We start from the raw sequence: 23,278 nt of genomic DNA, 5'->3' as shown, positions 1-23,278 counted from the left end.
ATCCCTGGAGAGTGCCCGAACTCCCTGGAGCAGCAGCAGGGGCACCTCCCAGCCCTGGCACTGCCCAGATTCCTGGGAAGAGGCCGGGAAGTGCCCGGAGCTGCTGGCAGGGTCCCAAGGGGAGGCATAGCTGGAATTCCAGGCTGGCAGGGCAGGATCCGTGCCAGGACAGGGCATGGGAACACAGCTGGGCACGGGGAAACTGGGCAGGGACTGGGCAGAGAGTGACCACTGCAGGGCTACTGGGCAGGGAGAAACTGGTCAGGGCTACTGGGAAAAGACTGGTCAGGGCTACTGGGCAGAGACTGACCAGTCCAGAGCTACTGGGCAGAGAGAAACTGGTCAGAGACTGGGCAGGGACTGGTCAGGGCTACTGGGAAAAGAGTGACCACTCCAGGGCTACTGGGAAGAGAGAAACTGGTCAGGGCTACTGGTCAGGGCTACTGGGAAAAGAATGACCAGTCCAGAGCTACTGGGCAGAGAGAAACTGGGCAGAAACTGGTCAGGGCTATTGGGCAGAGACTGAGCAGTCCAGGGATGCTGGGCAGAGAGAAACTGGGCAGAGACTGGGCAGGGACTGGTCAAAGAGTGACCAGTCCAGGGCTACTGGGAAGAGAGAAACTGGTGAGTTCAGGGATACTGGGCAGGGAGAAACTGGTCAGGGCTACTGGGAAAAGAGAAACTGGTCAGAGACTGGGCAGGGAGGGACTGGTCAGGGCTACTGGGCAGGGAGAAACTGGGCAGAGACTGGTCAGGGCTACTGGGAAAAGAGTGACCAGTCCAGGGCTACTGGACAGAGAGAAAGTGGTTAAGCCAGAGCTACTGGGAAGAAACTGGTCAGGGCTACTGGGCAAAGAGTGACCAGCCCAGGGCTACTGGAAAGAGAGAAACTGGTCAGGGCTACTGGGCAGAGACTGACCAGTCCAGGGATGCTGGGCAGAGAGAAACTGGGCAGGGACTGGGCAGGGACTGACCAGTCTAAGGCTACTGGGCAGGGAGAAACTGGTCAGGGCTACTGGGAAAAGACTGACCAGTCCAGGGATGCTGGGCAGAGAGAAACTGGTCAGAAACTGGCAGAAACTGGTCAGGGCTACTGGGCAGAGACTGACCAGTCCAGGGATGCTGGGCAGAGAGAAACTGGCCAGTGCAGGGCTCCTGGGCTGGAGGAATGGCCGGGCAGCCTCGGGAGCTGATCCTGCAGGAAGTGCTGCAGGATGTCCCAGCCTCCCACTCCAGATTAAAATTCCACAGGAATTTGCTCAACAAATGGAGCCTCTCAGCTCCTGCCACCAGCCCGGGGGTGTTTCACATTTCTGCCACAGGGAGGGAGGGAGGGAAGGGACCCTGGGGCTTGCGGGGGGGACAGGGATGGAGCAGGGATGGGACAGGGCAGGGATCCTAAATCATCACCTGCCCACCACCCACTAACCCCAAAATCAGCGCCACCACCACCCTAAACACACACAAACCAGCACGACACCCCTCTACCAGCACCCCTGCCCACCCAGGGGCTGGCAACCCCACAAAAACCCCATAAAACCGAAGAAAACCCCCCAAAAACTCCAAAAAACCCCCGCAAGGTCCTCACCTTCCATGCAGTGCTCCACCTCCTCCAGGCTGCGCAGCGTGATGCGCATCAGGCTGGAGCTGAACCACGCACCCCTGCCCATCCAGGGGCTGGGAATCCCACAAAAACCCCACAAAACCCTCACAAAAACCTCAAAAAAACCCCCCAAAAAAAAGAAAAAAAAAAAAAAACAAAAAAACCCCCACAAAGTCCTCACCTTCCACGCAGTGCTCCACCTCCTCCAGGCTGCGCAGCACGATGTGCATCAGGCTGGAGTTAAACTACCCATTCGGGGGTTGGGAATCCCACAAAAACCTCACAAAAACTCCACAAAAACTCCACAAAAACCCCCACAAAGTCCTCACCTTTCACGCAGTGCTCCACCTCCTCCAGGCTGCGCAGCGTGATGCGCATCAGGCTGGAGCTGAACCACACACCCCTGCCCATCCAGGGGCTGGGAATCCCACAAAAACCCCACAAAAAAAACCCCAAAAAACCAGAAAAAAACCCCCAAAAACCCCAAAAAAGGTCCTCACCTTCCACGCAGTGCTCCACCTCCTCCAGGTTGCGCAGCGTGATGCGCATCAGGCTGGAGTTGAGCATGAGCTCGTTGCGGTGCGCCGGCCACAGCGCCTGCGGCGCGGGGTTGACGAAGAAGATGCGCGTGTCCCCCGTGGCCACCTGGTTGTCACAGATCAGCGGGTCCCCGAAGCCCCCGATGACCACCTTGTTGCCCCCGTCCAGCAGGATCTCGTGGGTGACGATGTCCTTGCCCTTCAGGTAGCGCCAGACCCGCACCTGCCCGGGGAGGGGAGAGGTCACCAGGCTGCTGTGGTTTTGGGGGGTCTTGTTTTGCTCTCTGGGCTCTTCTTGCTCCTTCCTGGGATCTCATTTTCCCTCCCTGGGCTCCTGTTTTCCTCCCTGGGCTCCCATTTTCTCTCCCTGGGCTCCTCTTTTCCCTCCCTGGACTCCTCTTCTCCTTCCCTTGTCTCTTCTTGCCCTTCTTGGACTCCTCTTTTCCCTCCCTGGGCCACTCTTCCCTCTTTTGGGCTCCCATTTTCTCTCCCTGGGCTCCTCTTTCCCCTCCCTGGGCTCCCATTTTCCCTTCTGGTCTCCTCTTTTCCATCTCTGGGCTCCAATTTTCTCTCCCTGGGCTCCTTTTTCCCATTCCTGAGCTGCTCTTTCCCCTCCCTGGGCTCCTCTTTCCCTTTCTCATCTGTTCTTTCCCCTCCCTGGACTCCCATTTTCCCTTCCTGACCAGTTCTTTCCTTTCTCTGGGCTCCTTTTTTCCCTTCCTGGACTCCCCTTTTCCTTCCCTGGACTCTCATTTTCCCTTCCTGACCAGTTCTTTCCCCTCCTGGGCTCCTGGTGTTCCTGGCAGACACATTTTATCCCCCTGCCAAAGGAACCATTCCCGGTTTTCTGCCCGTGCCCCGGTGGCCCTTCAGGTGTCCCCCCGGACCCGAGGGGCTGTTCAGACACAGAAACTTCTCCCCCGTGCCAGAATTCCTCCCTGAGCGCCTCCAGCCCAGATCTGAGGCTGCAGAGTTCAAACCGGGGGGTGAAACCTCGCTGGGGGCCCCGGGCAATGCAAATCCTGTGATCCCTGATCAATCCCAGGAATTTATTTCTATTTTTTTTGGGTTCTTTTGCAGCCTGAACTCCAGAATTTCAGCCCAGATCAAAAAGGATTCAAAGTTCACGCTGGGCTTGAGCCAAACTCCTGCAGAGTGTCCCTGGCAGGGCGGGGAGGACGGGAATGGGGGCATTCCCACATTGGGAGTGGGATCACTCCCGCATTGGGGGTCATTCCCACATTGGGAATGGGGTCATTCCCACATTGGGAACGGGGAATTCCCACATTGGGAACGGGGCCATTCCCACATTGGGGGCCATTCCCACACATTGGGGGCCATTCCCACATTGGGAACGGGGTCATTCCCGCATTGGGGCCATTCCAGCATTGGGAACGGGGTCATTCCCACATTGGGAACGGGGAATTCCCACATTGGGGTCATTCCCCCATTGGGAACGGGATCATTCCCACATTGGGGGCCATTCCCACATTGGGAATGGGGCCATTCCCACAGGGGCCATTCCCACATTGGGAACGGGGCCATTCCCACATTGGGAACGGGGTCATTCCCACATTGGGGGCCATTCCCGCATTGGGAATGGGGCCATTCCCACAGGGGCCATTCCCACATTGGGAACGGGGCCATTGGGAACGGGGCCATTCCCACATTGGGGGCCATTCCCGCATTGGGAATGGGGCCATTCCTGCATTGGGAATGGGGTCATTATCACATTGGGAACGGGGCCATTCCCACATTGGGAACGGGGTCATTCTCACACTGGGAATGGGGTCATTCTCACATTGGGAACGGGGCCATTCCCACAGGGTCATTCCCGCATTCCCCGTGGCCACAGGAGCCAGCCCAGCCTCACCTGCCAAGCAGGAAAAGGGAATAAACTGGCATTCAGCTCTGCCTGTGCCCTGCAGGCACAGATCAGGGCTGAGAAGCCAGTTTTGGGGTTTAACTCTCCCTCTCAGCCTCCCGGTTTGCTCACACCTTGTCCTGCTGGTGGAATACCCGCGGCAGGACCCCGGCTTTGGGGGGTCTGAGCTCCCAGGCAGCGCAGCCATCCGAAAAAAGCAATAAATTACCCCAAATTTGGTGGCAACAGCTGCAGCCTGGCGTGCCCCGCCACATACCTGAGCTGCAGGAGCAGCCCAGGTGCAGCCGGGGCTGTGACAGCTCCTCTGCAGCGCACATGCCTCGGCTGCTCCCAGGCGTGGAGAGCTCAGCCACGTGTCCCCACACGGGCTTGTGCTCCAGCGGGGGTCCCCGGGGGGGAAAAAATGAAAAAATTAAAAAAAAAAATAGAATTATAAAAATATAGTTATAAAACTAAAATTTAAATCTATAATTATAAAAATGTAGTTATAAAAATATAATTATTAAAATAGTTATAAAATATATAGTTATAAAAATATAATTATAACAATACAGAATTATAAAAATATATTTATAAAATATAGTTATAAAATAGAATTATATAAATAGTATTATAAGAAATTGTCAAATATAATTATAAAAAATAGAATTATAAAAATATACTTTTAAAAATATAATTATAAAAATATACTTATAAAATATAATTATTAAAATATACTTATAAAATATACTTATAAAAATATACTTATAAAAATAGAATTTAAAAATATAAAAATAGAGTTATAAAAATAGAATTAAAAACATGGAGAGATTGGGGATGGAGAGATCGGGAATGCAAAGCTTTAGGATGAAGAGGTTCGGGAAGGAGAGCTTCGGGATGAAGTTTGGGATGGAGAGGTTCGGGATTCAGAGGTTTGGGTGGGATGGAGAGGTCTGGGATGGACACCAGGACATTTCCTTCCCCCCAGAGGCTGCTGGGGCACCCCAGGCCTGCCCAGCTGGGATTTTTGCAGGGATAAAAGTCGAACTCTCCTCCTTGCAGCTCCCGCCCGACCCCAAAACCATTCCAGAACTCCCTGAAAGAGCCGGGAAAATCCTCCCTGCCCCTGACCCCAGAGGAACCGCGGCACCTCCAGTGGCACGGGCCAGCCCGGGTGAGCCCGGGGATGGTGTGGAGGGCACAGCCCCCTCTCACCAGCCCGGGCAAGGTGTGGGGGGCACAGCCCCCTCTCAGCCAGCCCGGGCAAGGTGTGGGGGGCACAGCCTGGCTCTCACCAGCCCGGGGATGGTGTGGAGGGCACAGCCAGCCTGGCCAAGGTGTGGGGGGCACAGCCCGGCTCTCACCAGCCTGGGCAAGGTGTGGGGGGCACAGCCAGCCTGGGCAAGGTGTGGGGGGCACAGCCTGGCTCTCACCAGCCCGGGGATGGTGTGGGGGGCACAGCCCGGCTCTCAGCCAGCCTGGGCAAGGTGTGGGGGGCACAGCCCGGCTCTCAGCCAGCCTGGGCAAGGTGTGGGGGGCACAGCCCCCTCTCAGCCAGCTTGGGCAAGGTGTGGGGGGCACAGCCCAGCTCTCACCAGCCTGGGCAAGGTGTGGGGGGCACAGCCAGCCTGGGCAAGGTGTGGGGGGCACAGCCCGGCTCTCACCAGCCTGGGCAAGGTGTGGAGGGCACAGCCTGGCTCTCAAAAGCCTGAGGAAGGTGTGGGGGGCACAGCCCCCTCTCAGCCAGCCTGGGCAAGGTGTGGAGGGCACAGCCTGGCTCTCAAAAGCCTGAGGAAGGTGTGGGGGGCACAGCCAGCCCAGGGATGGTGTGGAGGGCACAGCCAGCCTGGGCAAGGTGTGGGGGGCACAGCCCCCTCTCAGCCAGCCCAGGGATGGTGTGGAGGGCACAGCCTGGCTCTCACCAGCCTGGGGATGGTGTGGGGGGCACAGCCCCCTCTCAGCCAGCCTGGGCAAGGTGTGGGGGGCACAGCCACCTCTCAGCCAGCCCTGCCGCCTCCCCAGCCGCTCCTCCTGCCTCCTGCCCGGCCCTGAGCTGCTCTCTCCCCGCAGTCAAGTCCAGACACCTCCCCGCAGCCGCACCTCCCGCAGCCGCAGGGCAGGCTCCGGAGGAGGTGAGCAGCAAACCGGGGCAAAAACCCAGCCAGACAAAGGAGGAAAAATAAGAACAAACCGCCCCTCCTCCAGCAGCAGAAAACACAGCCCGAGGCTGCCTCCGAAAGGGGCATTTTCACAGCTCGGGGTTTGGTTTGGTTTGGTGTTTTTGAGTGGGGAAAAGCTGAATTCTTCCCCCAGCTCTGCAGCAGATGGGAATTGGTGTTAATTGGCGTGGCTGGGGCGCTGAGGCAGCGCCGAGCCAGGCCACGGGAACATCAGAGTCCAGCGGTCTCCTCCCCACCCTAATGAATGGATGTGCGAGGCACCAAAGCCCGGCAATTACCTGCGGGCATCCCATTCATCAGCGCGGCGCAATTAAGACTTTGTCACCGCTGACTCACCGGCGGCAGCGAGGATGGGGGGGAAAAGGAAAGGAGACAGGGAAAAAATGGGGCCGGGACCTGTTGGAGGAGGACCCTGCCCCGGAGCGCTCTGCTTTTCCAGGGAGAAGAGAAAACGCTGGATTTTCAGGGGGTTTTAAAGCTCCGCGGAGGCGCAGGAGGAGCAGCCACAACTTTATCCGGGCACGGGTGTGTTTTAAAGGCAGGGGGGAAATTGGAAATCCCAGAAATAAAAGGATTTTCCAACATGCCGTAACAGGGAAGGGGACCACCTGTACAGGAACATTCCTGCCAGGAAAACTCCGCCGGGTGAGGAGTTGGAGCAAAGTCCCCTCTGGAGGAGCTGTCACTGGGGATGGGCAGCACCCAATGGGGTCACCGGGAAATTTTGGGAGATAAGAGCCAGGATCAGCTCTGCTTCCATGAAATGTTGGGAATTTTGGGAAATAAAAGCCAGGATCAGCTCTGCTTCCAACCCTTCCCCCTCCCCTTTTTTCTCTCTCTGTGTCTTTTCCCTGTCCCTCCTCCAGGACCCAGCAATTCCCACAAAACCCCCCCAAAATCTGTACTCCATTGTCCAGAACAGGATCCACATCCTTTTCCACACTTCCTACGGCACTCACAGAACCTGGATTTACCCTATAAATAGCAGCTGCCTTCCCAGCCGTCGGGACAGCCCAGAAAAAGGCACTTCAGGGGGCCCGAGCAGGAGGGGACAATGCCAGCAGCAGCAGCAGCCTTGGGCAGAAGTCAGAAACTGCCCTCAGGATGCCAAATCCCCTGGAAAAAGGGCACAGCAGCCACTTTTTGGGAATTCTGTCAGGCTGTTCCTGCTCCCCCCAGCTCCCCTGGCAGCGCAGCTATTTCGGGGTGTTTATCTAACATTAACTTCACATTTCTCCCGGCGCTTATCTGCGTCCATCGGCTGGGAGGCTTTGGAGCCGGGCTGGGGAGAACAATGCCCCAGCACGGAATTCACGGATCCCCGCTGCCTCCCGGACCACCCAGCTCCAGAAATCCTCGGGATTTTGGGTGTGGGAGCTCCCCGCACGCGCTGGGCCCTCGCCTTTCCTCCGCAGATAAGGGAGAGGCTGACAGGAGATAACGGCGGGGGCAGGACGGGAGGAATTGGGGCAGGAATTTCCTCAGCACAAGATCCTGGATTTCTCCCAGCTCCCCCCGGGGGCAGAGCAAGGGCAGCAGGAGCCAGGGGTCACGTTTAATCCCGAGCTGCTACTGGAATTTAGGTTAAAAAACAAAACAAACCAAAACAAAATAAACTGCAGGCACGGCAAAGCCGCACGATTCCAATTCCAAGAGTTGGGAAGATCCGAGGAGGGCAATGAGCCAAGAGCTGCTGCAAAGCTGCACATCCCCAAGTCATTGCAGTGACAGCAGATTCATCTGCTCCCAGCTCCTCGGGACACCCCAAATCCCGTTCCAAAGCTGTTTTCCCCTGCAAAGACCCACGGAATGCCACTAAAAATGACACAGGATGGGCAGGGAAGGGGACAGGGAACTGCTGTCCTGTGAAAATTCCTGAATGTCACAGCACTGCCACGAGGGGATGGGATGGGATGGGATGGGATGGGATGGGATGGGATGGGATGGGATGGGATGGGATGGGATGGGATGGGATGGGATGGGATGGAAGCTTTCCTGCTTTCACTTTTACACCACTCCAAGGCTGGAATGATCTCTCAGGAACCTGTCCTGGCCCTTCTGTGCTCTTTGGAGACCAGGAGCAAAATCCCAAACTCCAGGGCGAGCAGCACAAACCTCTCCCGGGCACTGCTCAGGGAAAGGCAGGGAAGAGATTCCCTTCCCAGTGTAAGGAATTCAGGCTGTGCTTCACAGGAGCCACCACGGGCAGCCCCATCCCACTCCTGCTGCTCCAGCTGGGGCTGCACTGCACCTTGCAAAGGCAGAGCTGCTTTTCCTTATCCCAGCTTTTCACATCCCAGCTTTTCCTTATCCCAGCTTTTCACATCCCAGCTTTTCCTTATCCCAGCTTCTCACATCTCAGCTTTTCCCATATCCCAGCTTTTCCCCCATCCCACTATTCACACCCCAGCTTTTCCTTATCCCAGCTTTTCACCCATCCCAATCTTTTCCTTATCCCAGCTTCTTCTCCATCCCATCTTTTCCTTATCCCAGCTTTTCCCCCATGCCAGCTTTTCACATCCCATCTTTTCCTTATCCCAGCTTTTCCCAATCCCAGCTTTCCCCCCATCCCAGCTCTCCCTGCCCCAGGGTCCTGCCCCGCCGCTGCAGGATGATTTTCTGCCAGGCAGACACCTCGCTGCGAGTCCGCAGCGGGAGAAAAAGGATTTACCTCCCACCCTGGCACCTCTGCCCCGCCACCAGCGCCACTGGGCCACCTCCCGTGGCCACCTCGCGCCGGCCTCAGGTGGCCACCTCCATCTGCGCCCCACGGGCACAGCTCATTAATGCTCGGCGGAGCACCCAGGATGTGCCAGACACCGCAAACAGACGGTGCCGGCTCTCGCCCGGGGGGGCTGCGATCCTTGCCGAGCTGCAGATGGGTCGGGGGGCGCTGGCAGCGGGCACCGGGCACCAGCGGGGCGGGCAGGGGCTGGGGATGCTCCGGGGAAAGTTCGCCTTCCTCTCTGCCAGCAAAGCATCGCCCCCAGCCCCGCTGGGCACCAGGCAGAAGCAGGGTTTTCTCAGGAGGAAAAGGGGAACGGGGAGAAGGGGGAAAGGCGAGGGAAGAGCGTGTCCTTGCAGGCGGGATTCCTGCCCCGGCAAGGGTTAAGGCATCCGGCACGTTTTCTGTCAAGCTGGCGGATGGGATTTCAGGTTGCTCGGGACTTCAGCGTCTCCCCGCTTCGGGGGGAGATAAAAAAGCGCCGGAGCCCGAGGCCAGGTTGGTGGTTAAACAATAGCTCGGGCTGCAGGAACTCGAGATGCTGCTAAAGTCAACAGCAGAGGCTCCCGGAAAGTTGGGAGGCAGCTCCGCATCACGCCAAAGAGGGAAATGCCCATAAAAAGCAACCTCTGGAGATCCCCCCCACCACCCCCCCGGCCACACAGCAGCTGGAACCTCTCCACCCTTTAAAAAAAAAAAACCCCGATTCCACCCCAAACCGCACGGGGCGAAAGTTCCCCCGCGCGGCTCTACCTTGCACGAGTAGGTGTGGTGCACCGGGTCCACGTTCATGATCTCCTCCACCGTGCCCGTCAGCACCACGTTGGCCTCCTCCTCCCGGCGCTCCAGCTCCCGCTCGGGGCAGCTGGCCAGCGCCAGCGCCAGCAGTGCCAGCGCTGCCAGCGCCCGCCGTGTCCCCATGGCGGTGGCGGTGGCGGCGCCGCTGACCCCGGCAGACAAAGCGGCCGCGCTCGCAAGGCAGCGCCGGCGCAGCCCAAAGGGCCACTTTTGTTCCAGGAGGTGAAAAAGGAGGAAAGAAAGAGAGGAGGGAGGGAGGGAGCGAGGGGAGGGGAGAAGGAGGAAAATCCCAGGAGGAGGAGATCTGGAGGAGCGCTCGGCGCTCGCCGCCGCGGCCCTGGAAGAAAGCGCGCAGATTTGCATGCAATCTGAATTGCTGATAAGGAGGGAGCGGGGGTTAGGGGGGAGAGGAGGGAGGGAGAAAGGAAGGGAGGAAGGCAGGCAGGGAGGCAGCGCGGCCGCCCGCCCGCCCGCCCTGCTGGCAGCGCTCGGTGCGAACGCCGCCCCCAGGAAAGGGAGCCTCGGTTAATGGATAATCAGCGCCGCAACGTGAGGAGACTTTTAAAGGTGTAGGGACCGCAGCCGGCCCCGCCACCCCCTCACCGGCACTGGCAGCTGTCCCCAGCTCTGTGGCGGGGTGTCCCTGGCTCTGTCCCGCACCCCCGAGGTGCGCAAAGTGGGGGTTTGTGCCTCCCTGTCACCCCCCATTCTGAGTGGCAGCTGTCCCCAGCCCCGTTCTGGATTGTCCTCACACCATTCCGCACCCCCGAGATACCCAAAGGGAGATTTTGTCCCTCCCTGTCACCCCCCATTCTGAGTGGCAGCTGTCCCCAGCCCCGTTCTAGATTGTCCTCACTCCATTCCACACCCCCAAGATGCTCAAAGTAGGGGTTTGTCCCTGCCTGTCACCCCCACTCTGATGGCAGCTGTCCCCAGCCCTATTTTGGGCTGTCCTCTCTCCATCTCGTACCCCCGAGATGCCCAAAAGGAGGGTCTGTCCCTCCCTGTCACCCTGTCACCCCCCACTCTGATGGCAGCTGTCCTCAGCCCCGTTCTGGATTGTCCTCTCTCCATCCTGCACCCCCAAGGTGCTCAAAGAGGGGTGGCATTTCCCTGCCTGTCACCCCCAGCTTGTGCAGTCACTGTCCCCAGCCCTGTCCCCTCCATCCTGCACCCCCAAGGTGCTCAAAGAGAGGTGGCACCCTGGCATTTCCCTCCCTGTCACCCCCAGCCCTGTCCCGGGGTGTCCCTCACTCCATCCTGCACCCCCAAGGTGCTCAAAGAGGGGTGGCACCTCGGCATTTCCCTCCCAAATTCCACCCCGAGGATGCTTCTGGGTTCTCCCCACTGGGGAAACTGAGGCAGGGCCGGTCCTGCTCCGCTGGGACCCCACAGGTCACGGGGGTGACCCTCACTGGGGACATCGCTGTCACTGTGACAGAGCCACCCGTGGAACCATGGAATGCTTGGAAAAGGACTTTAAAGGACTTTAAAATCAGCTCGTCGCCCCCCTTTCCCCATGCCAGGCTGCTCCCAGCGCCGCGACCTCGTGGCCCGGCTCCCCGGGGGCTGCAGGGTGGCTTCCCCACATGTCCCCAGCAATTAGGGCCGATAGAAAATGAAAAGTTAAGTGGCACCGGGGGAGGGATGTTGTTTGTGCCCTCCATAAATCAGCCGGCCCCCAGAGGCGTTTTATGAGGCTGTTTCACTTGATGGCCCTAAAAAAAAATCCCCTAGTTCCACTTGATGGCCCTAAAAAAAAAATCTCCTGGTGTGACCCAGCCCAGCTCCTGATCCCAGGGTGAAGTTTAACCACCTGCCAGCCCAGGATGTGACATGTGAGGTGTCCCCGTGTCCTCCTGTGATTAACAAATTTCAACCACAGCAGCATCCTGCCCTGTGTGCTCCCGTCGTTCCCGAAATCCTCAAATCATTCCTTCCCTAAATCCCTGTGCTGTTTGCCCCTGTGGGTGTCACACTCCTTTTCCTCCCTTTCTCTCATTTATTTAATATGTAGAAATAAACGAATATTGCTGAGTGTTCTAAAGTTTGTCGCTGAAGAGGATGGAGCACCAGAGATCCCATAAATCTGCCTGGAAATATCCCAGATCCTGTGGGGTTTGCAGGGAAAGCACCTTGGATGTTTTATATTTTAGCCCAGGCATTCCCACAGTGTAACCCCACGGCTTCTCCCAGTTCTCTTTCCACTCAAAACTTCCATTTGTCCCCTGGAAATCTGAATTTCCCAGCTCTGCACCAAGGGAAGGTGCTGATCCAAAGCAGGCGGGGTTTTATCACCTCAGGGATAAAATCTTTATCAAAAAGGGCTTCAGGAAAATGATTGGGGAAAAAAAATAAAAAAAAAGTGACCCAGAGTCTGCTCAGGCCTGCAGGAAACCTCTCAGGAAATAATTTCCAAACCCTCCAGACTTCCCTACACTGTAAAACTCAAAAAAAGTTGGAGGATGAAGAGACCTGAAGAAAGTTCTCATTTTCTCGTCAAAAACTTCCCCCAAAACCCTGGATTTTTTGTCTGAGAGACACTGGGAATCCTCCATCCCTCAAAGCCAAGCCAGGCCCCACAGGCCTCGTATCCCAGAGCTCTTTCTACTCAAAACTCCCCCAAAAAGTTGCAGGATGAAGTGACCTGAAAAAAATCCACATAACTCAATCTTCTCACCCCAAAACTTCCCCCAAAACCCTGGATTTTTGGCTGAGGAACATTGGGAATCCTCCATCCCTCAAAGCCAAGGCCAGGCCCCACAGGCCTCGTATCCCAGAGCTCTTTCTACTCAAAATTTCCCCAAAAAAGTTCCAGGATTAAGTGACTTGAAGAAAATCCACATAATTTAATTTTCTCACCCCAAAACCCTGGATTTTTGGCTGAGGAACACTGGGAAACCTCCATCCCTCAAAGCCAAGCCTAGGCCCAACAAATCCCCACAGAGGAGCTCCACGACTCCATTTCTGTTGTTATTCTAAACTCCAGCAATCAGCTAAAAATATTTCAGCGCCCTGGCAGATGATTTTTTTTTTTTATCCTGCTGTTTTAATAATTAATTTTTATTGTATTCCTCGAGCACTGCTGGAGTGGAAATCCCAAGAAGAAGCTCAGCTCGAGGTGGAAGGAGCCAGCTGGGACTCCCTGCTCCAGAACCTCGCAGGGGAGGAATTATTTCTGCTGGATTTTGACAATTTTCTGGGTTTGAGTTGTCTCCTTTTAGCCCCACCCCTCCATCTGCTTTCAGAGCTGGGATGTGAGGAGAAAAATGGATTTCACAGCTTTTTTTTTTTGATGTTTTTGCCCCAATCTGGTGTGGTTTGAATGGAATTAGTTGGCCTTTGGTGGAGGTGAGATGTGAGGAGCTCGTTCTATTTGTGGGGGTTTCATGGGACTCAGAAGGACAAGGATTTTCCAAAAGGCAGGAAAAATAATAAAATCACCTTTTTTAGGGCCAATGTGCAGGGAGCAGCACATTCCCACAGGGAATTGCTGAGCCTCAAGCTGATAAAAGGAGAAACAGGAGAAAAAAAAACCCTGGGATGTTTCTGTGGGAAAACCGAAGCAAATTCCTTGGCAAATCAGCGCCCAAAACAAATAAACAGCAGCTCCCAAAAATACACAAAACACCGGGGTTTGTCCCAGCTCTTCCCTGTGAACCTGGGGCTCGGGAAAACTTCTGGAAATGCCTTTGGAGGTGGCTCAGTCTGCCCCTGGAAAATCAAAATATCTCGGAAAAACTGCCAGGAATTAGGCAGGGTTTGCTTCCTCGCAGTGCTGCGTGATTTTGGGTGGGAATTCCAAGGGTTTTTTTGGAGGGAGTGGGGGCTAAATGGAGGAGGGAAGGGGAGGAGAAAAGAGGAAGGGAGGGCCTGGCACTGCCCACATGTCAGGGCAGGAACCCCTCAGGGTTCGGAGCCAAATATTTGGAAAGCAAATAAAGGCCCTGGTGAGGAAAACCCAGCCCCAGAGGTGACATCCCTGATTTCCAGTGTTCCCATCCCTGATTTCCAGCGTCCCCATCCTGCTTCCTTCCCTGCTCCATCTCTATAAGCTCTAAAATGATTTAATGTGATTTTTTTCCCCCTTATTTCTCTTTCAAGTTTAATCCCTCCCGGTGATTCCTGCCGCTGTCAAACTCCTTTTGTGTGCTGTTAGAAACCCTCTGGGTGCCACTCAGGAGCAGCTGGAACAAGCTGCCCCTGGGATGCTCCGGGATTAATGAGTCCCAAATTAGTAAATCTGTTAATTAGAGTGGGGCTGAGGGCTGAGAGCAGCCCCACATTCGGGGGTTTCACCCCACAGCAGCTTCACCTCAGCCACTGCAGCACCCAAGGGGGGTCACGCTGTCCCTCTGCTGTGCTGGGGGACAGGAAAATTTGGGCTTTTCCCCAAAAAAATCAAGGAACTCACAGGAAAACTTGGGCCTTTCCCAAAAAAAAAAAAATCAAGGAACTCACTGGGACCTCTCACATCCTGGAGGAAAAGATCAAGAATTTGGCTTTTTCCTCCCCAAATTCCAGAGGAATTCTTGTGTTCAGTGTAAAAGGCACTGAGAATTTTGTCCAGCTGGAATTGGGCATCCCCAGTCACTGCTCTCATCCCACCCCAGAATTCCCTGGATGCAGAGATGAAGAATATCGGGAGTAGAACACCAAAAACCTTTCCAGGTTTAAATTCACATCCTGCAGAAAGAAAAAAAAAAAAAATCGAGAATTTGGCATTTTCCTCCTCAGATTGGGCTGGCAGCCTTGAATTGGGTCAAAAACTGGGTGAAAACAGGGTTAAAAATTCCCAGCTGATCTCCTGGAGCCACTGGGCAGGAAAAGCAGGGAATTGTGCTGAATGTGCCCAAATTCCCGGGACTGCAGGAGAAAACCCCAAACCAGGGCGGGTTCTGAGCTCTAATGACAGGGCGGCAGGAATTCAGCCTGGAATGGGATCCAGGCCTGGGATTTCTGGGATTTTCAGCCCCAAATCCTTGGGATCAGAGCCCCCCACAGCCCTACAGGTGTTTTAGGGCTGGGTTTAGCTCCAGCAGGGTTTAACTTAACCCCAGCTCAGGGGCAAAAGCGCCCAGTGAACCACAAGGACTCTTTGAACCACAATCAAAAGGGGAAAAGGGAGAGGAGCAGAAGGAAAACCCAGCGTGAACTTGAGGGCAAAGGATCCCCCAGGATCAAATCCCATCCTGAAAAACGCCCTGGGGGGGGGCTGCTGGAATTCCTCCTGCTGGAATTCTATGTGGCCACGGAGCCTCCCTAATGTGGATTGATGGCCTCAATCTGCTCTCCCTGCAGGGAAAAGAGAGCCCTGGCCCCTGATATCCATTTTTTCCCCTCCCAGAAATCCCCAAGCTAAGTGGATTTCCCTGTGCTGCATCCAGGAGAAAATGTCTCCATCCATCCCCCCCAGCACAGGCAGCAGCAGAGGGAAGCGTTCCCACCTGATTCCTCCCGCTCCTGGATTGATTACAGCCACGCCAGGATTAATTGGGGAGAGTAAAAATGCTTCTCTGGGCCATCAATCTTCCCCCGGTTCCCTCACCTTGTCATCCGCTAATAACTGGGAAATCAAAATTCCCCTCCTGGCTGCCTCGCGCCTGCAAATGGATTTCTCTGCTGCATTGCTGGGAATCCTTAAAAGGCATTTTGGGAGCAGCCAGGAGACAAATGGGATTAGCTGGGCAGGGAAAGTGCAGCCACAGCGTTTCTGCAGTGCCAGCAAAGGGGAAATTCAGCTCTGCCAGGCTCGGGGGATGGGGGAGAGCCCCGGGATGTGGAGCAGGATTTGGGGTGGGAATCGTGGATGCATCGGGGGGGGCTGAGGGATATCTGGAATGGAACACAAGAAGCCTTTCCTGGTTTAAATTGCACAGGGATTCAGTGTAAGGGGGCACTGGGAATTTTGTCCAGGAATTTGGACGTCGCTCCTCTCATCCCACCACAGAATTCCCAGGATCTGATGTGGGAGCCATGGATGCAGAAATGAAGAATATCTGGAGCAGAACACCAAAAACCTTTCCTGCTTTAAATTCCAGAGAATTTCTGAGCCCATTTTCTGTGTAAGGGGCATTGGGAATTTTGTCCAGCTGGACCTGGACATCCCCAGTCGCTCCTCTCATCCCACCTCAGAATTCCCAGGGTTTTATCTGGGAGCCATGGATGCAGAAATGAAGAATATCTGGAGCTGAACACCAACAACCTTTCCTGCTTTAAATTCCAGGATTCCCTGGCTTGTCCCGGTGTGTTCCCGGCTGTCTGGGTCTGGATTTCCCAGCTGGCCACGCCATGCCAAGGACATTTGGGGGATGTCACCACCTCTGGAACGTCAAATTTGGCTCATATTTATCACAAGGAGCTGAGACCCCGGCCCTGTCCGAGGGAAATGGGGAATCCTGGAATGGTTTGGGGGGGAAGGGACCTAAAAGCTGATCCCATCCTCCCCCTGCATTCCAGGGACAACTCCCACTGTCCCAGGTTGCTCCTGGGACAATTCCAGGGCTGAACCCACAGCTCCTCCTGGCAAATCCCACTAGTTTCCTTCTGCCATGATCTTTAAACCCGCAGGGATCTGGGAAATCCCACGCTCAGGGCAGTCCCAGCTCCCTCCAGTGACGTTCCCTGCGCTCTGGGGGGATCCCAGGGGGTCCCTGGGTGCCCAGGGCTGGCACTGCCCAATCCCACAGAGGCTCCCAAAGCTTCCAGGGGCTCCCTGATGGAAAACACGGATTGTGCCGGGAAGCAGAAGGACCTGAAAGAGGAAAGATTAAGATTCAGAGCATGCAGGGATCCAGCTTTTCCCTTTCTCCCTCTTTTTTTTTTTGGAGGATTGAAGGAGCCAAGGTTTTCCCAGTCCCTCCGAGGGCCCTTGGCAACCCCTGGGAGGCTGCTGGAGCCTCTCCCAGAAGGACTGGAATGCCCAGGGCTGGGCACGGAGGGACCCAGCCCTCCCAAATCGTGGTTTCACACTCCCCCGACCCCATTTCGTCCTCCGAGCAGGATTTATTGGCCCAGGCTCTCCAGGAGATGAAGGCTTTTGTGTGGAATTTTATCCCAAACCCTTCCTGCAGCTGCTGCGTGGGCAAAAGGAAAATAAAGAGAGAGAGAGAGAGAGAGAGAGGGAAGGGTGGGGGGGGAAAAGAATAAAAAAGACATTGAAAGTGTGAGGTTTGAAAAGATTTCTCCTCTCTGGAATCAGTCTGTGAGTCACACACAGGGAATGACCAGGGAATATTTCATCCTGCCGGGGCCACGCTGAGAGGAGGCAGCGCCGGGATCTGAATCTGCCCCAAGCTGGGCTCTGCATTCGTCATTCCGCACACACACGGAGCGGGCAGCGGGCTTTAACCTCTTCCTGCCCGCTGCTCCCGGGACTCTGCCCTGCCTGTGCACTGACCGCTCTCTGCCTGCTTTTTCCTGGTTTAAATTTGGGATAAGGGCGGGGATGGAGCACCAAAAAACCATGGGGATCATTCCCGGCCTCACTCCTGGCTCAGCTCGGGCCCTGCAGGGAGAGAGGGAGCAGGAAAAGGGGAGCTGAGGGTGCTCTGCACCTGCTGGGCAGGGAGGGAGAGGGATTTTGGGAGGAATCCCCTTCCCAGGGGGAGAACAGCCTCAGGGAGAGCCGAGGAACTGCCAGCTGGAGGCTGAGGGGGATGGAGGGGTGGATGGATGGAGGGGTGGATGGATGGAGGGGTGGATGGATGGATGGATGGATGGATGGATCCATGGATGGATCAGTGGATTGATCCATGGATGGATGGATCCATGGATTCATGGATTGATCCATGGATGATGGATAGATGGATCCATGGATGGATGGATGGATGGATCCATGGATGGATCCATGGATGATGGAGAGCAGCCTGCTCCTTTCCCCGTTTCTGCCTCTTGGATCCCCTGCAAAGCGCTGAATCCGAATTTTAGAGCCCCAACAAAAAGTGGCAGGAGAGGACGGGAAAATCCAGGGGAAATCTCAGAGCAGGGCAGTGGGGCTGGATGACCTCCAAAGGGCCCTTCCAACCCCACCCATTCCATGATCCTCCGATCCTTTTCCCTCCAAATCTCCTTTGCTGGGCTGTGGAAGAGAAGGGAAGCCAAAGGAAGCTCCCTCACCTCTGCCAGGACCCAAACCTGCCCTAAACCCTGAAAGCAGCTGGCGAGGCACCCCGGTGCCACCGAGGCCCCCGAGTTTGCTGCAGGGAGCGGGAGAGGAGCCAAGGAGGCTCCAGATCGCGCTCAGCTGCTCAGGAGCTGTCAGGGCAGCACATCCTGGCGCAGCCTTCCAATTATCCAAAGTGCTCTCCACGAGCTGCAGCCTCATCCATTAGCGCTGCTCTGACTCAGGCGCTCCAGAGCGGCTCCCCTCCTCTCCTCCCAGCCGGGAACAGGGGGACGGGCAGGGGGAGAGGGGGAAAAGCTGAGCCCACCAGGAAAACCCGAATTTCCCAGCGCCGGGCTGGCTGGGCTCGGTTTTAGCAGCCCAAGGGGGGCTGGTGCAGTGTCCAGGAAGGCTCGGGGGTGTTTTGGGGCGGGCAGGGAGGGGAGTGCCAGGGGGACAGAGCCCGTGGGTGCCACCCTGAGAGCGTTCCTGCGCCCCTCTGCTCCTGGCTCAGCTGCAAACCCGCTCCTGCTCCTTTCCCGGAGCCATGAAAGTGCTCTTTGTTAGGCAAGAGCTGGAAAACAGCTGCCGAGGGCTTGTCCAGACACATAATCCCGGCTGGAGAGCCGGGCTGGGAGCGGAGCAGCGCCGCAGCCCCGCCCGTGTCCCCTGCCCGGGCAGCGACAGTGGCACCATTGACACCGCGGGGCTGGGGCACCCCGGCCGTGCCCTGGCAGCTCCGCAGCCTCTGCCAGCATGGCACGGGGGGATTCGGGCAGGAGGGAGGCTGCCTGCAGCCACAGGAGCTCGGCTCCCACTCCGAGGAGAGATCCCGGCTGGTTTTCCCCCATTCCAGAGCTGAGAGCTTTAGGTGAGGGTGGGGAGGCGCTGGAAGAGATTTCCTCGATAAACTGTGGCTGCCCCATGCCTGGGAGTGTCCAGGGCCGGGCTGGAGCGCCCTGGGGTGCTGGGGGGTGTCCCTGCCCGTGGGAATGGGGTGGTTTTCAGAGCTCCTTCCACCCCAAACCGGTCTGTGGTCGGGAACAGGATCCTGTCCTGCAGAGCTGTCGGATCTGGGAGCGATCCCATCCCATTCACGGGAAGAAAACAAAGGAAAATATTCCAAAATGGAAAAGGCAGAAGTTTGAATCCGGAGGCTTTGATGAAAGGGAAGGAAATCTGCCCAGGCTGAGCTCAAATCAAAGCTCGGCCTGGGACCAGAGCCTTGCCCAGGGCTTGCTCCCAGTCCAGTCGGGCAGGATTTGCTGCAAGCAGCTCCCTCTCTCCTCTGGCTTCACAACTGAGTCAACCAAATCCTGCTGGAAACCAGGAGTGCCCCAGGAACCTCCACGGGAAGGGGCAGGCGGCTCCTGCGAGGATGCTCAGCCTGGGAAAGGCTGGCAGGGCACAAATATTCATTAAATTTCTGCTTTTTATAGCAAACGTGGCCAAACCTGGCTGGCTGGTGCTGGGCCCTGCACAGAAACCCTCACCTCCTCTGATACCCTGTGAAAAACCAGTTTAAAGCTGGATTGGTCCTTCCTGTACTGGTTTTCTCCCAGTTTGGGTGGCCCAGGCCATGGACAGGAGCTGGGGAGGGGAGGTGGGAGCAGCATCTCTGCCCCTTCCCCTTCTCCCAAAATTCTGCCCGAGCCAAGGAGATGCTTCAGGATGGGCCCAATCCCAGGGCTGGGCCTGGATTTGGGATCAGAAGGGACCAAGCCTGACGTGCCAGAGGGGTCTGAGGGAAGAGGCCCCAGCCCAGAGCAGGCACAGCTCCCTGCAGGTGAAATCCCCTCCCTGGTTTTCCTGGAATCAGGGAATGGTTTGGGGTGTGGAAGTCCTTAAGGATGATCCCATTCCAGCCCTGCCTCCCAGGGACACCTCCCACCGCCCCAGGGTGCTCCAGCCTGCCCTGGGGAAATCCAGGGGCAGCCACAGCATTTTTGGGAAACCTGTCCCGTGCCATCGGGAACTGTCACCTGATCCCATTTCCCTCAGGGCTTGCCCCTCCTTCAGCAAGGAGGATATCCATTTCTCCCTCCCAGAAATCCCATCTCAGTGGATTTCCCTGTGCCACATCCAGGAGAAAACGTGTCTATCCATCCCCCCCGAGGCAGCAGCAGGGGGAAGAGCTCCCGGCTGATTCCTCACCCCGGTGAGGGCAGTCCCTCTGCAGGGCTCAGCCGGTGCCACCCCCCGTCCTTCCCTTCCCTTCCCTTCCCTTCCCTTCCCTTCCCTTCCCTTCCCTTCCCTTCCCTTCCCTTCCCTTCCCTTCCCTTCCCTTCCCTTCCCTTCCCTTCCCTTCCCTTCCCTTCCCTTCCCTTCCCTTCCCTTCCCTTCCCTTCCCTTCCCTTCCCTTCCCTTCCCTTCCCTTCCCTTCCCTTCCCTTCCCTTCCCTTCCCTTCCCTTCCCTTCCCTTCCCTTCCCTTCCCTTCCCTTCCCTTCCCTTCCCTTCCCTTCCCTTCCCTTCCCTTCCCTGCAGCCCTGGAAGCCTCCCAAGGCTGGACGAGCCGGAGGCAGGGAACGCTTAAATTAAAGATCAGCACGGGGCTGAGCCAGGAGATTTAATGGAAGGGCTGGCTGGAGCCCCTGGCAGCAGCAGGGCTGAGCGGGATGAAATCCCATCGGGCTCCAAAAGGGGGGGACGGCCAGGATGGGAGTGGGTGTCGCTCCCAGGGACTGGGAAATTGATGGATCCCGCAGTGCAGAGGGAAACCGGAGATTTGGGATGAGTAATGAAGGTGAGAGAGGAGAGGAAAAGGAACCAGGCGGGTGAGACCAGCCCAGCCTCCCTCTGCTGCCCCACAGGAGTCACAGAATCCCGGGAGGGACCCCAGAGCCCACCTCAGCAGGGCCATCCCAGGGCACAGGGCGGTGCCCAGCTGGCTCTGGAATATCCTCACCCCTCTGGGACATCCTCACCCCTCTGGAACATCCCCACCCCTCTGGAACAGCTCTGGAACATCCATCCCCATCCCTCTGGAACATCCTCACCCCTCTGGAACATTCATCCCCATCCCTCTGGAACATCCCCATCCCTCTGGAACATCCCCATCCCTCTGGAACATCCCCATCCCTCTGGAACATCCCCATCCCTCTGGAACATCCCCACCCCTCTGGAACAGCTCTGGAACATCCATCCCCATCCCTCTGGAACATTCATCCCCATCCCTCTGGAACATCCTCACCCCTCTGGAACATTCATCCCCATCCCTCTGGAACATCCTCACCCCTCTGGAACATCCCCACCCCTCTGGAACATCCCCACCCCTCTGGAACATCCCCACATCCCTCTCAGGGTTTTGGCGCCCAGGGAAGTCCTGCCTCCTGCCCAGGGGGAATTTCCTGGCCTCCAAGGCTTTGAAGTTTCCCCACTTTGATTTCCGGCCCCCCTCCTGTCCCCTGGGCACACTTGGAGGGGTCACTGCCCTCCTTGCCGGGGTCATTCCAGCAGGGATTCATGGAATGGGAAGGCTTGGAGAGGATCACAGCGGCTCTGGGATCTGCTCCAAGCTCTCTGCAGGCTCATCCTGGAGGACGCTGCCCCCAGATCCTTCTGGAAATGTGGAGAAGAAGGTCCCTGCCCATGGCAGGGGCTGAAGTGGGATGAGATGGAAGGTCCCTTCCGACCCAAACCGTCCTGGAATTCCCAGCTGAGGTTTTCCCGTGGCAGGGGACGCTGGATTTGCTGACACCGGAGGTGGGATGCAAACTCCAGGCTTCTCTGCAATGCCAAAGGAATCATTCAAGGAGACACAACCCCAAGGAAAAACTCCAGAGAAGTTTCTTACCAATTCCTCTCTTCCTGGAGGAAAAATTGGGAAGGAGCTGGGCGGGAAATCCCAAAAACCCACGAACTGGGAGGAACACCCAGCGCCAGGTTCCTCTTCCCAGCCTTTCCCCGGCACCGCAGCAGCAAACGCGAGAGGAAAGTGGCCTCTCGTGGATGGAAGCTGTGCTGCAGCTCCGTGAAAAGTGCAGGAAAACTGGGACAAAAAAAAAAGCCGTGGAGCAGCAGAGGGTCCCAGGAAGGCGGGTGGGGACAGCACGGGGACACCGGGGCTGGCACCGCGCCCGGGGAGCGGTGGCACACGGCTCCGGACACAGGCTGGGGTGTGAGCAGGGAAATTTGGGCATCGCCCTCCCCGTCCCGGAGCTGCAGGAGGCGGAGAGAGGGCACCCCTGCTCCGGCAGATCCATGGGATAATCGCAGGGTCACGGATTGGAATAAATTCCAGGCAGGAAATCTTGCCCTGTGAGGGTGGTGAGACACAGGAAGGGGGTGCCCAGAAATGTCCCATCCCTGGAAGTGTCCAAGGACAGGGCTTGGAGCGCCCCGGGGCGCTGGGATCTCTCCCTGGGAATGGGATTGGATGGGATTTAAGGTCCCTTCCAGCCAAACCATTCCAGGAGTCTGTCACTCAGCTTTCCCCCGGCTCGGCTGCCCCTCATCCCAACCCAGCCCGTCCCTCCCCTCCCGGGCTCCTGCAGGGATTTCACAGAGCGGGGAGCTGCTGATCCACGAGATCCACGAGATCCATCCCCGCTGGGCCGGGCACGGAACGGCAGAGGGCACGAGCAGCCCGGGGATGGACCGGGATGGACGGGGATGGATGGGGTATTCCTGAGCTCCTCGGCATTTCCGTGCCATTCCCATGGCATTTCCAGTGGCATTCCTGTGGCATTCCCAATGCCATTCCCAGTGCAATTCCCAGTGACACTCCTGTGCCATTCCCATGGCATCTCCAATGACATTCCCCTGCCATTCCCAGTGCCACTCCTGTGCCATTCCCAGTGCATTTCCACTGCCATTTCCAATGACATTCCCGTGCCATTCCCAGTGCCACTCCTGTGCCATTCCCAGTGCATTTCCACTGCCATTTCCAATGACATTCCCCTGCCATTCCCAGTGCCATTTCCAATGACATTCCTGTGCCATTCCCAGTGCCATTCCAATGTCATTCCCATGCCATTCCCTATGACACTCCTGTGCCATTCCCATGGCATCCCCAATGACATTCCCCTGCCATTTCCAGTGCCATTCCCAGTGCCATTCCCAGTGCCACTCCTGTGCCATTCCCAGTGCCATTCCCGTGTCCCATGGACACGCCGTTGCCGGGACACCGCAGTTTCCTGTTCCCCCAGCTCTCAGCCGAGTGTTCCCATAAAAAGCGGGATTGTTCCCGATCCAGGAGCCTTCCCGGGAGCTGCAGCAGCCCCTGTTCCCCTGATGCTCCCCTGATGTCACCCTGTGTGCCCCTGGAGCAGCTCCCTGGGGTGGGACTGCTCCCATCCCGGCTCTACGGGATCCAGGGAATGGCTGGAGCTGTGCCAGGGAGGCTGGGATGGGTTTTAGGGAATTCTCCCCGCTGAGGGTGCTGGGGGCTCCCCAGGGAAGGGGAACATTCCCGAGGCTGCAGGAGAAGGGCGCTCCCAGGGAGGGATTTGGGATGTGTGTGCAG

General features: G+C 56.9%; 1 protein-coding gene across 1 annotated transcript; it reads right to left on the bottom strand.

The window, feature by feature from the left end:
• Nucleotides 1-1,932: 1,932 nt before the first annotated feature.
• Nucleotides 1,933-10,164, bottom strand: LOC135292390 (agrin-like; the record flags this gene model as incomplete). The annotated part of the gene is made up of 3 exons (XM_064406601.1): nucleotides 9,665-10,164; nucleotides 2,076-2,365; nucleotides 1,933-1,991 (listed from the first exon to the last, which is right to left on the bottom strand). Coding segments are annotated over exons 1-3 (757 nt in total), but the record flags the coding sequence as incomplete, so codon positions are not given.
• Nucleotides 10,165-23,278: the final 13,114 nt, after the last annotated feature.

The sequence above is a fragment of the Passer domesticus genome, unplaced genomic scaffold (genome assembly GCF_036417665.1).
Source record: "Passer domesticus isolate bPasDom1 unplaced genomic scaffold, bPasDom1.hap1 HAP1_SCAFFOLD_331, whole genome shotgun sequence".
NCBI classification, from domain to species: Eukaryota; Metazoa; Chordata; class Aves; order Passeriformes; family Passeridae; genus Passer; species Passer domesticus.
Note: the sequence above shows the minus strand (reverse complement) of the source record. Positions and strands in the feature narration are given on the sequence as shown.